At 50.3% G+C, this 12,233-nt stretch overlaps 1 protein-coding gene across 6 annotated transcripts in view; it reads left to right on the top strand.

The window, feature by feature from the left end:
* TUB (TUB bipartite transcription factor) overlaps positions 1-12,233 on the top strand; it is an 87,801-nt gene that overhangs the window by 52,613 nt on the left and 22,955 nt on the right. For 2 of the 6 annotated variants that reach the window (XM_077964868.1, XM_001104584.5), the window contains exon 1: positions 10,465-10,720. The exons of the other annotated variants lie outside the window; for them this stretch is intronic. In XM_077964868.1, coding sequence (XP_077820994.1) covers positions 10,683-10,720 — 38 coding nt within the window. In that variant the 5' untranslated portion in view covers positions 10,465-10,682. Of the gene's footprint in view, positions 1-10,464; positions 10,721-12,233 lie in introns of those variants that run through there. 6 annotated transcript variants of the gene reach the window in all.

Below are 12,233 nucleotides of genomic sequence, written 5' to 3'. Positions count from 1 at the left end.
GGTGGGAGGGACTTCAGACCCACTTACGGAGTGCATCCCGAGCTGCCATCTGTCTTCTGGGTGTGTGACTGGGTGAGGGATGGGTCTGTGCTCATCATGCATTTTTCACAGGGGTAAGTCTAGCCTGAGTGTTCTCTATGCTGCTGTCCCAGGGAAGTGGGAGTGGGAGGTGAGAAATGTGTATCCTTTTAATGTAAATTTTCAGATGGGGCCCTTGATAATGGAGCTCCACTGATGTTGAGTGCCTTAGACCTTATCTAATTCAATTCCCTCATCTTATACACTGATACACTGAGGCCAAGAAAATTGGGAAGGCATTTCTCTATGGTCATATAGGAGGCTGGGGACTTAGGCCTAAACTCAGGATTCCTGACATCCAAGACACTAATGGTGTTTTTACATCAAGTGAGAACATGGGCCTACAACATCAGCAAATGTCTGGTCACCTGTAAGGAGCAAGGAGAGTTTTATAAGAGATTTGTGTCCTTCACCAAACTGCTTCAGTTGTCTCTCAGAGCCAGCAGGATGGGGTGGGACACAGTTCAGAACAGGCAGGCTGAGCTGCAGATACGGGGAGCCACAGTACGACAAAGAGAACTGGGGTGTGTTCGGTGCAGGGACCATGTAGCTGGGGCAGAGCAGAGGATGACCTGAGCTAGAGGAACACACAGTGGCCTGAGGCCCCTCCCACTGGGGGGAAGGGAGACCTCTGAAGTTCATCTGAGGGCCAACCCTACTTGCCTGTCTCCAGGGAGACCCCAGAAATCCTCAGAAATGCAAGGGCTGGGACAGGGCCACCTGGCATGAGATGTCCAGCTCAGAATCCCAGGGCCTCGTTCTGCTAAGCTAAGCCCCCATCCTCAGAGCTCCCGCCCATGCCTTCCTCAGGGTGGAGGTACAGGAAGGAGCCACTCTGCAGCAGCAGAGAGGATGGTGACAGCTCAGCAGACACAGAGACATGGAGAGCAGGTGGGCTGTGAAGGGGTCAGGAGAGAGACACAGCAAAGCAAAGGATGCAGAGGTGGAAGGAGGCGGAGGTGGGTACTGCCCCGCAGCCCCACCACCCCTGGGCATGATCTCACCTGAGGAAGGCTAGAAGGAGTCTTCGCGCATCACCTCCTCCAGCCAGAGCTCAGCTTGGAGATGTGGAGGGGGAAGGGACCCTCTTCCTTCCTTCCCTTCCTCCCTTCTAGAGCCCAGGCAGGGCAGCAGTGGTGGGACCACCTGTTCTCACCCTCATCTGTGGTGGGCGGCGGAGGCCCCATGGCACAGGCCTGGCGAGGCTGAGTAAATCCTTGCTGCTGTGACCACCCACAGTGCTTCTGCTTCCTTCTGTATAATAGCTCCTCAGGGAGCTGCCAGCAATCAATGAGACAATACAAGTGAGCACTTAGCACAGTGCTGGCCCTGTGTGAGGACTCAGTGAGTGGGAGCTCTAAGTACTAAATGTTGTCCCATCTCCGTGGTACTTTGGACTTCTAGCACAGCATTCACAGACACACGTTCCTTCTCAGTTCAGCCTCACACACTATGTGCAGTAGGCAAGGCATACGTTGTCTCTAATTAACAGATGAGGAAACTGAGGCGAGCCTGGGGAGAGTGGTCTCTGGTCACCCAGTGAGTTAGCAGCACAGAGAGGACAGGCATTCAGCTCCCCTAAGTCTTATGTGTTTTCACGGCTGTGTTTCTTATATAAAATACAAGAATGCTAACACAAAAAACAGTAAAGCAAGAATTCTCACCTTATTTCAGAGTTGAGCAAACTATAATCATCTTCTTTTGTCTCCTAACAGCCCTGCTGTAAAGAGTCAAAATATCAGAGAATGTTTAGTGCTGAAAGGAGACTTAGAGATAATCCCACTCTCTTTCATGAAGCACAGAGAGGGGACATCCTCATTTGAGGTCACACAGTATATTAGCAACTTAGCCAGGACTGGAACCTGGCACTGGCGTTCTTTCCTCTATAGCTGCTGCCTCTATAAGGTCTTGGAACTTTTATTCCCACTTCAGAGTCTGGAAAACTCCAGTCCCATAGCACTACCTTTTAGGACTCTGCTTCCTCAGTGGTGGCTCTAGAGTCTGATATTTAAGAATCAGCAGCAGCAAAAGGGAAGGGCCATGGAGCAAAAAGATGGTGTGTTGGGAGTAATAAACTTTTCAAATAGTTTAAATTGCATTTCAGGGACTGATTCCTCTTGCTGGAGAGATTGGTTTGTGAATTCAGAATAAGATTGTTTAATATGCATTTCACATTTTAAATAATCATGGTTTTCTTAGAGCAGGGAGAAAAACAGGTCAAAAACACAAACTCATAGGCTTTTCTGAAAGGTTACAAAATAAAATGTTCTTTGCTGGAGGATATAAAGGAAATGGCTCTCTGTTTGACAAAGGAGAGGGCTCTGCTAGATAAATCCTGCATTTTTGAATAAATGAAAGCTCTCTTTGTCTCTTCCTGATCAGCTTAATTCCTTGTTGCCTATCTGCAAATCCAATAATGCTGGTGAAACAAACCCCTCCTGGAGGCTGAGCACAGGGGCCTGAGCACTCAGCCTCAGAACCACTCTTTCTATTTATAATCTCAGCCTCTGCTCCCCAGACTTAGATGCCCCATGGGCAAGTGGGCAAGAGGACTTGCTGGGAACAGAAGCTTCCCCGGATCAGGGACACTGTCCTCCAGCCCTGGGTCTCCCTGCCTAGGAAGCACTCAGCAAATGCCTCAGAATAGGTAAAGAACAGATATTACAGTTCAGCATCCTTCCTGCACTTCCTCTGCTCCCTTCCAAGATAAATAACCAGGCTAAGAATTGCAGGTGTTTCTTGCAGCCACTTGGCTTTCATCTTAGTGACACACCATATGACACTAGGCGACTAAGGATATGTCAACTTGTAAGGCATTACTATATATATAATTTTTTTAACCTAATCTATTTTGCACCAATAGTGTGTGTTTATTGTCTGTCTTCTCCAACATTGGGGGTGAGGATGTTGTCTGTGCTGTTCAGGGGTCACTAGGAGGTCTTAGGGGTCAAAGCTGGAGCTAAGAGGAGGTCCAAACACCTGGAAGAAGTGGCCGTCTGGAATGGAGGATGTGGCCCCTAGGGCGGCAAAGCTGAGACAATGGACTGTGTCCCTCACTCTAGGCAACTTTGTATGAGACCATATATGTGTCGGCTGGTGGGGCTTTTTTATAGAGCATTATACTTGCCTAAAATATTGTATCCCCATCTCATAAGTCCATTACTTTGTCATTAAAAATTCTCTATAAGGCTGGGTGCGATGGCTGACACCTGTAATCCTAGTGCTGTGGGAGGCTGAGGCAGAAGGGTTGTTTGACTGAGGAGTCCAAGACCAGCCTGGGAGACACAGCAATACTCAATCTCTACAAAACATTTTTTAAAATTAGCCAGGTGTGGTGGTTCACACCTGTAGTCCCAGCTACTCTGGAGGCTGAGGCAGGAGGATCACTTGAGCCCAGGAGTACAAGGCTACAGTGAGCTACAATAGCGCCAGTTATACTCCAGTCTGGGTGCAGAGTGAGACCTCATCTCTTTCTTTTTTTTTTCTTTTTTTTGAGACAGAGTCTCGCTCTGTCACCCAGACTGGAGTGCAGTGGGGCAATCTTGGCTCACTACAACCTCTACCTCCTGGTTTCAAGTGATTCTCCTGCCTCAGCCTCCCAAGTAGCTGGGATTACAGATGCCCGCCACCACGCCCAGCTAATTTTTGTAAGTTTAGTAGAGACAGCGTTTGCCATGTTGCCCAGGCTGCTCTTAAATTCCTGGCCTCATGTGATCCACCCACCTCAGCCTCCCAAAGTGCTGAGATTACAGGCGGAAGCCACCGTGCGAGGCCGACCCTGTCTCTTAAAGACAAAAATTCCCCATAAAGGATGCTTAGTGATCCATCCTGTGAACATTGAATTATTTACTTAACGGAGTCCTAATTAATAGACATTTTGTTTATCTTCCCCCAACCAATTTCCCCTGTTAGCAATAAAGTTTCCATCAGTATCTTTGTATATAAACTGTTGACTTCATTTTCAAACTCCTTTGACTAGTTTTCTAGAACAGGAATTAATGAGTCAAAGGGCTAAGGCGCCCATCATCTGGTTTTCTCTGGAGGAAGGTAGTTCTCTGGACTCTACAACGCTAATCTGCCTGAATCTGAATTTGAACTCTATTACTTCTTATCAGTGTGACTTTCAGCAGATTATATATAACCTTTTTGTTGCTTCATCTGTAAAGTGGGGATTATAATAGTACCTACATTGTAGTGTTGCTCTGAGGATTAAATGGGAGAAGTCATGTGTAATTGTTAAGTTGAATAGGCATAGGCATGACTCATGAGATGTAATCATAAAGCAAACTTTATTTTTGTCCCCCACAGTCTCTTTAAATTTATTCTGTAGGGCTCTTTTCCCTTCTAAAATTATATTAAATTTAGGGTAAGTCCCATGACTTTTCTGGCCAGTTTCAGGTAACCAGAGGTTGTCTTGTCAGTAATTAATGCATCCTGTCTGTTGTAATAAAAAAAAAATCTTGAAACATCAGAGTTACACCATCTCTTTCCCAGCACAGTCTGCTGTAGGCCAGCTGCCTGAGGGGAGCTTGGACATGACAGTCCTGACCCTTTCCAGGGTCCAAGGTGGAGCGGGAGGGAGGTAGGAGACAAGATGGGCGGGAAAGGTCTTCAATGACTGTACTCTGATGAGTTGGTGTCCTGTTGTTCTCTGGGCCCTCTCTCCCACTGGGGTGTTTTTGCAGGTTGGTGGAGACCACCCCATCGCTGGAGTCTCATCCTGCACCTCCCTTGATGAGGGTGATACTTTCTCCCCATAGCCGATCCTATGGTTTCTTTCTCAGGCTCTGGGAAACCCGGTCTCCCTCGGTGTCACTTCCTCCCTTGGAGGAGCCCTCTTGGCCTGGATCTAAGACAGTCACATCTAGCTCTCTTGCTGGGTCCCACCTTTGTCCACAAGAGACACTCACGTGTGCTTTGCCCTGCAAACCAGGGAGCACAGGCTGATCCCGAAGCAGCAGCACTCTTGCTGCTCTTTGGATTTGTCCACTGTGGCACCAAGACCATTGTGGCCACATATCAACTGACTTAGGGGTTTCCTCAAGGCCCCACTCTGTGGCTTTGAGGTGAAGATGATAGCACCCTGCACCCCTCCCATGTATTAGGGATCATTTGACCCCAAAGGCTCTCTCTGAAATTCATTCTAAACCTCTAACAACCCTTTTTTCAACCTCTCTCCCGTTTTGTATATATTAGCGATGGGTGTCAGCTAACGGCATGGATCCAGGTTTTCGCCACCTCTTTTCCAAGAGGTGTATCCCACTTCACTTTGGAATGTGGTATCTGTTCATTTGGACCCCCAAGTGGAGCCTAGACTGGAAGCATCCCATCTCATCCTCCCATTGCCATATTTGTCTTTATGAAACACACAGAGGAGCACCTGGCATAGAGCATGCACTCAACAAATGATAGCTGTGTATGATCCAGGCTCACAGGCTCTCTAGTTACATTTACCTCATAACCATTCGATCTGGTTTTATTCCTATTACTTTGTTTTATGCCCTATGCGTTCTATGTTTCCTACAGATTATGCTTTTGTGTATTTGTGTGTGTGGAAATGATTTGCTATTATTTTCAGCAGTGATTTGGAAAATAGACATTGCTTTTAATTTTACTAGTGGTTGACCTACTTTTTTTTCAGACATTGTAAGCCTGTTTATCTCAATCATCAGCAGTAGTGCAATGGTCTTTGTGCATTCTGCAGTTATTTAAATGGGAATTACAGAGGGCTTTATCTGGCCACCCATACTTATGCTACCATCTTGCCATGATGTCTACCCACAGCTTCAAAATGGCTGTTTTACCCTGTTTTAGGGCTGGCTCATCTTTGTCCTGGACTTTACTCATAGCTGTCTAGCAGTTTTCCATACCACCAGCCTTGTCTCCCTCAATCCTCCATTCTGCTCCCAATTATTTCTTTCTAAAGGTTAAATCTGGGCAGATTATTCTTGGCTTAAAACCCTCTAGTGGTCCCCCATTGGGAACCACATCCTTAGAATAGAGTCTATAGGATTTTTCCAAACTATAGGATAATTGTAAACACCCTAGCTTGATGTTCAGGATGACATATGATCTGGCCCTGCCTAGGCCCATTTCCTCCCACACCGAACCATTCACCTATTGGTTGAATGCTGCCATGCTGGTTTGCACCTTGGTTTTCGAGTGCATTGGGCATGTACTCTCATGTCTCCATATCTTTGCTCATGTCATCCTCTCTGTCTGTAAGGCGCTTTGGTGAAAGACCCTAGGACAGTGTCTGCTCAATTGTAGAATCTCAGTAACTGTTAAGTTTCCCCCTTCCTTTGTTATCAGCTTATCAAAATCCTATTCATCTTTCAGGGCCCAGCACAACCATCATCCTTTTCTACTCTTGGGAAGGCTTATCCTAACCTGACCTCCCCTCTTCTAGGGACTTTCATTGACTGCCTCTTTTCTGTGTCCCCTCACCCTCAGCACGTTGTATACATGTGTTGTAACACCAACACCTTAATGTGGGGTACAGTTATTATTTCTTCCTATCTCCTTTGCCAGACTGAAAGCTCCCTGAGAGCAGCCATGCACCTGACCCCCACTAAGGCCACTGCAGCCCTGCATCAGCCTTCGAGGGGCTAGTTGATGTTTGATTGATTTGAATTGGCTTCCTCAGACTGCAAGGTCACAATGCCAAGCCACCAGGCAGGACTCAATCTGAATGGATATAATTTATCATTCATATCCCTTTGCTTCCAAAATTGACTAGAGATGGCCCACATTCAATAAAAAGTCACATTAAGTATAGCACATATAAGACTCCACATAGGTGGCTAAGTGCCAAAATGCTAACCTTCTTCCCTGGGTGAGCTGATCCTGCTGAGGCAGGGCGGGCGGGGGAGGGGGGTGGTGGCCCTGGGATCCTCAAGCTAAGGTGGCAGATGCGAGGGTCTCTGTTGGGCCACTTCACTCCCCATGCATTCCTTCACTCCCCCTCACAAACATTTCATCACCACATTTGAAAATGCCTAAAATGCAAACAGGATGATTTAAATTCATAGCAAATATCTTACCCTTGCAGGATTTGGGCAGGTGGTGAGGGAGGCATGTTGGGATTGCTGTGTGGTGGTGTTTCAGTCGAGATAACCTTGCTCCTGGGGCTAAATTTGAAAAGCTTATGCCCTTCTTCAAGGGTCACTGTTATAGTGCAGTTGTAAAAATATAACTTTAACCGTGGCCTAGTATAATATTCATTATGTGACTTTCTGGAGTAGCTTTTGGATAGAAGCCAAGGGCATAAACTTAAAATGTCAACCACGGAAGCCATTTGAGTGGAAAAACCCATCATGCATTCTGAGTTGAATGTTAACACTCATGCACTCCATAGAACTCGAAGAAGCACACACATCATTCCCTTGCACGCGTACCATCCAACAAATGGTCTTGTGCAGTGCTGTTCAGACTGCAGAGCCATCTCTCACACACATACACACACTTCTGCATACACTGAAACAGTCCCACTGCCCCCAACTTCCCATGCACACACATTCATGCATACACTGGCACACAGTCCCACTGGCTTTCACACAACCTATGTGCATACACACATGCACACACATACACACTCATATTCATGTATACACTGGCACTCAGTCCCACTGGCTCCCCCATATCCCATGCACACACATGCAAATGCACACACATACACACTCACACATACTGTGTGCACTGGCACTCAGCTCCCTCACATGTACACACACTCACACTCATGCATACACTGGCGCTTAGTCCCACAGTTCCCCCACATCCCATGTACATATGTAACTTCTGCAGAAAGACACTTGGAAAGCCATCTTATTTCTGCACCTCACTCTGCCTCCAGATTTTGCTCCCTTAGGACAGAGCCTAAACTGTCTATTTAATAGATTCAATTACTCCAGGCTCCTGAGACCTTCCAACTTAATTCTGATTGCTTTAAGGTGTCAGGTAATTTGGGAATAAAGGGAGGAAAACAGCTTCAAATTCTTGAAGGGAAAGTCTTTTAGACTCTAGTTGTCTCTGACATGGTAGCTACTAATTGCAACTCAGGAAGAGGTGGCCTGGAGGGCGGGGCCTCCATGAGTCAAAGCTTCTGATCTCGAGGCAAGGTTCTGTCCTGAAGAACAGAGGCCTCTGGGCAATGCTTTGCTGCTCCATTGCGGTCTCCAGGGTAGGGACCAATCTCTGCTGCCCTTCCTGGGAGGCCAACAAAGTCCAGGCCAAGCGTCCCAGCAGGCAACAAAACAACCCTGCTTTCTGCATTCTGCACCCCACTCCCAGGTGTTTTATTTTGTCTGCTGTCTGTCCCCAGTGACAGTGATAGCTCTTGGAAGTTGATAAATGATAAATAATCAAAGGTCACAGTGTTCAGACAGCATCAATGTTGTCCCAGACAGAGATGGGTCTGACTTGTCCTGAGCTCCAGAAGCCTGGAGAGAGAGGCTGTGTGTGTGTGTGTGTGTGTGTGTGTGTGTGTGTGTGTGCATGCATGTGTGTAGGTATGTGTGTGTGTACACTGCATGAACTGTGATAGGCCGAAAGGAGATTGAGGGTAAGTGCTGTAGACCTAGACCTTTTGTGTGTGAATGCTAGCTTCATCATTGACCAGCTGTGTGACTTTGGGTAAGATCCTTGCCTTCTCTGTAACTCAGTTCCTTTGCTGTAAAATGGGTATGATAATGGTGCCTACCTTCTAGGGTGGCTGTGAGGATTAAACGAATTATAATATGTATGTAGCACCTAACACAGCTCCTGACGCCCAGCAAATCCAAATATAGTGGTTACTGTGTTTTTTATATATATATATATATTTTTTTTTTTTTTTTTTTGAGACGGAGCCTCGCTCTGTCGCCCAAGCTGGAGTGCAGTGGTGCGATCTTGGCTCACTGCAAGCTCTGCCTTCTGGGTTCACGCCATTCTCTTGCCTCAGCCTCCCTCTCGTAGCTGGGACTACAGGTGCCCGGCACCACGCCCAGCTAATTTTTTGTAGTTTTAGTAGAGACAGGGTTTCACCGTGGTCTCGATCTCCTGACCTCGTGATCCGCCCGCCTCGACCTCCCAAAGTGCTGGGATTACAGGCGTGAGTCACTGCGCCCGGCTGTTTTATAATTATTTTCGGCAAGAGAAGGCAAGGCTGAAGGGCTGGGAGAGTCCTGGGGTGGGGGTCTGCCTGTGGCCCCAGGGCAGCAGGATGAGCCCCCTCGCTCAACCCACTTGGTTGTTCTCACATTCTCTGCGGGGCAGTCCTGACCGCCTGTTTATCATCAGAAGATCCCCGCACAACACTCTTATGGCGCAGATGGTGGGGCAGAATCCAGGATGCACATGAGGACGCCCACGGGGCGTATGGGGGCTGTGCCCCTCCGCAGACCTCTCCCTGATCACCTGCTCCACACGCAGGCCCTGGTGACCCCTCAACCTACTGCTCCTTGCTTCCGCTCGCCCTGCTGTGGGTCCTCTACCTTCTCAGTGTGCCATGCCTTGCATTCAAGCTGGTCCCAGTCACAGCCAGGACTTCCTCAGCGCGCAGAGACTTTCAGACGATCTTTGTAGAGGTTTTTGCCTCCGGTTAACTGCGCCCCCTAGGAAGGGCTTTGGAGTACACAGATCACAGAACAGTTTCTGCTCCACCACTTCCTAGCTTTACGGCCTTGGGCATCTCAGCATTCCTATTCTCTGGGTTATAGGGATAAGGTGTTTGTCTCTCAAGGCTACTGTGGAGATTACATATTAGAAATTTGCAAGGGCTGGGAATGCAATAGACAGTAAATGCTCCCCTTCCCTTGACGCTATAGCTTAGATGGGAGGGAGCTGCTGCTGAGGAAACACCTCCTTAACCCAAAGACAGAGGGTTACCCAGGCGCGGGTGTGGGAACTCGGAGGTGGGGGTGGGGGAAGGTCAACCTCCACGCTTCGGCCCGGAGGGTCCCCGCCTCTTCCTGCACGACTGGATTCCTCCTCCATCCCCGCCCCGGGCCAGGTCCCTGTCCCCACCAAATCCGCGCATTGGTTTCCCATCTCATAGCGGAGATAGGTAGGGCAGGTACATAGGGAGGTGCTCGAATGATCCCCGTTTCACAGAAGACGAAACTGAGGCTGGGAGGCCTGGGGACTGGCTGCAGCGCCGCCGTTAGCCGAAGGTGGGCGCTGGCGCGGTCACGTGCACGGTGCGTGGATCGCGGCGATTTCGCGGTAGGAGGCAAGGCCGCTTCGCAGGCCCAGAGCCGGCCGGGGGGTGGGGTCTCCGAGGGCGGGGCGGGGCGAGGGAGAAGGGGCGGGCGGTCGGTCGCTGCCAAGCAGTGCTCCCGCCTTGGCGCCAGAGGGGCGCGGGACGGTGCGGTTGGCCTCCCCGCCTCCACGCGCGCGCACGCCCCGCGCACTCCCGCCGCTTCGCCCATCTCGCCGCGCCGCGCAGGCAGCCGCTCGCAGAGCCAGCAGCCCGGGCCCTGGCTTGCAGCGCGGGCCTCGGCGGGGCCCAACGCCCCGGCCCGGGAGGATGCGGCCCGGGGCGGCCCGGGAGCTGAGCAGGGCCCCCGCGCTGGCCCCACCGGGCCCCGGCCTCCAGAGCCGCAGCCACCGCCCCGCCCCCGAGAGACATGACTTCCAAGCCGCATTCCGACTGGATTCCCTACAGGTACGCGGGCGCCGGGCTGGGGCGCCCACCACCCCCGACTCGGGACGTGAGCTGGCCAAGGATACGCGGCCGGGGCGCAGGGCACCGCTGCCCTCCCCACCTATCCCAGCACTGGGGCGCGGGTTGGAGTCGCTTGTCTTTCCTCCCTCAACTTTGAGGGCCCCTGCGGACTGATCCCGCCTGCCCCGCTCCACCCGCTTATCTTCCAGGGTTGCTGGAAGGGGCCTGTGTGGGCCTTGTTGGGTCAGGCAGCACCATGTGGCCGCCTGCGGAGGGAGCCCACACTGCTCTGAGCCCCCTCCTAGGCCCAGCACCCCAGTCACACGCCTGTGTTGGGTGCGCGCACACGCTCATACATCTGCACGCATGCACCCACAGGACGTCCGAGCTTTGGGCCAAAGACGCTCCTGCTGGTCCGTTCACACTCTCAAAGCATGGATCCGTGAAGACAGTTATTCTGAACCAAGACCACACCAGTGGTCATATGGACATGCACCCGTATATTCTACACACAAGAATTCTTGGGCTCACAAAGACACATGCTGCATATCTGTGCGTGTCCACCTGCTGTATCTGGAGAATAACTGACACCTGCTTCTCACTCAGAAGTGCTACTCAATCCTTTTCAGACACTGAATAATCTACTTGCTAGCAGGTCTATACCTAGACACACACCAGCTCACGGTACATAGAACTGCCCTCACATGCACAAAAGCACTCAAGAATCCAGGCACATGCAGGGAAGCCCATCACTTTTTGCTGCCAGGCACTGTGGTCTATCTCAAGGATGACTGGACTTTCCCACTTGCGTGGGAAGGGGGCAGGAAGGTGGTCTCTGGGGGCCCCTCACAGGTGCAGGCCTTTCCCTATCCACTCTACTCCATTCTCTCTATTACCAGGGAAAGGAGCTCATCGCCATGGTAGCGCCAGATTCTTGGCCACCCATTGGCTCCTTGGTTGCCATGGGCTACGGGGCTGTCTCTAGGCCTCCTAGAGGGACGTGTGTAAAAAGGGTGCTGGACTCCTAAGGCCTACTGTGTTATGGGGGACCCAGGTGCACGTGCTAGCGGACGGCAGGATCAGATCCTCAGGACCCGCCTTGTAACACAGCCTGCTCTCTGTTAGAGCCTCATACCAGTCACTGACAGAAAATAGTTCTGACAGGGCTCTTCTCTGAGTCTGTCCAGACAGCGTCCCAAATAGAAACTAGCTGAAACCGCCCAAGGCTTGTTAAAAGCAGATCCTTCTGAAAACAGGCACGTGGCTTGGGAACTCAGGGTTTCTCTTGAGAATTTTTACCTCTAATCTCAGCTCCTGTGGGGGATTCAGGGGTTTCCAGGTTATTTTGTGTCTCTCCCCACCACCACCAGCAACACACACACGTGCCCACATGCAAGTCACCCATAGGATCTCCTGCAGACACATGTAGTCACACTTCAGTCTCACACGGATCAGGGAGCTGTTTCCATCATGGAACCAGGGACTGGGGCTGCGCTAACTCAGGAGAGCTGCT

The sequence above is a fragment of the Macaca mulatta genome, chromosome 14 (genome assembly GCF_049350105.2).
Source record: "Macaca mulatta isolate MMU2019108-1 chromosome 14, T2T-MMU8v2.0, whole genome shotgun sequence".
NCBI classification, from domain to species: Eukaryota; Metazoa; Chordata; class Mammalia; order Primates; family Cercopithecidae; genus Macaca; species Macaca mulatta.
The sequence above is the reverse complement of the archived record's forward strand: the minus strand, read 5'-3'. Positions and strand labels throughout refer to the sequence as shown.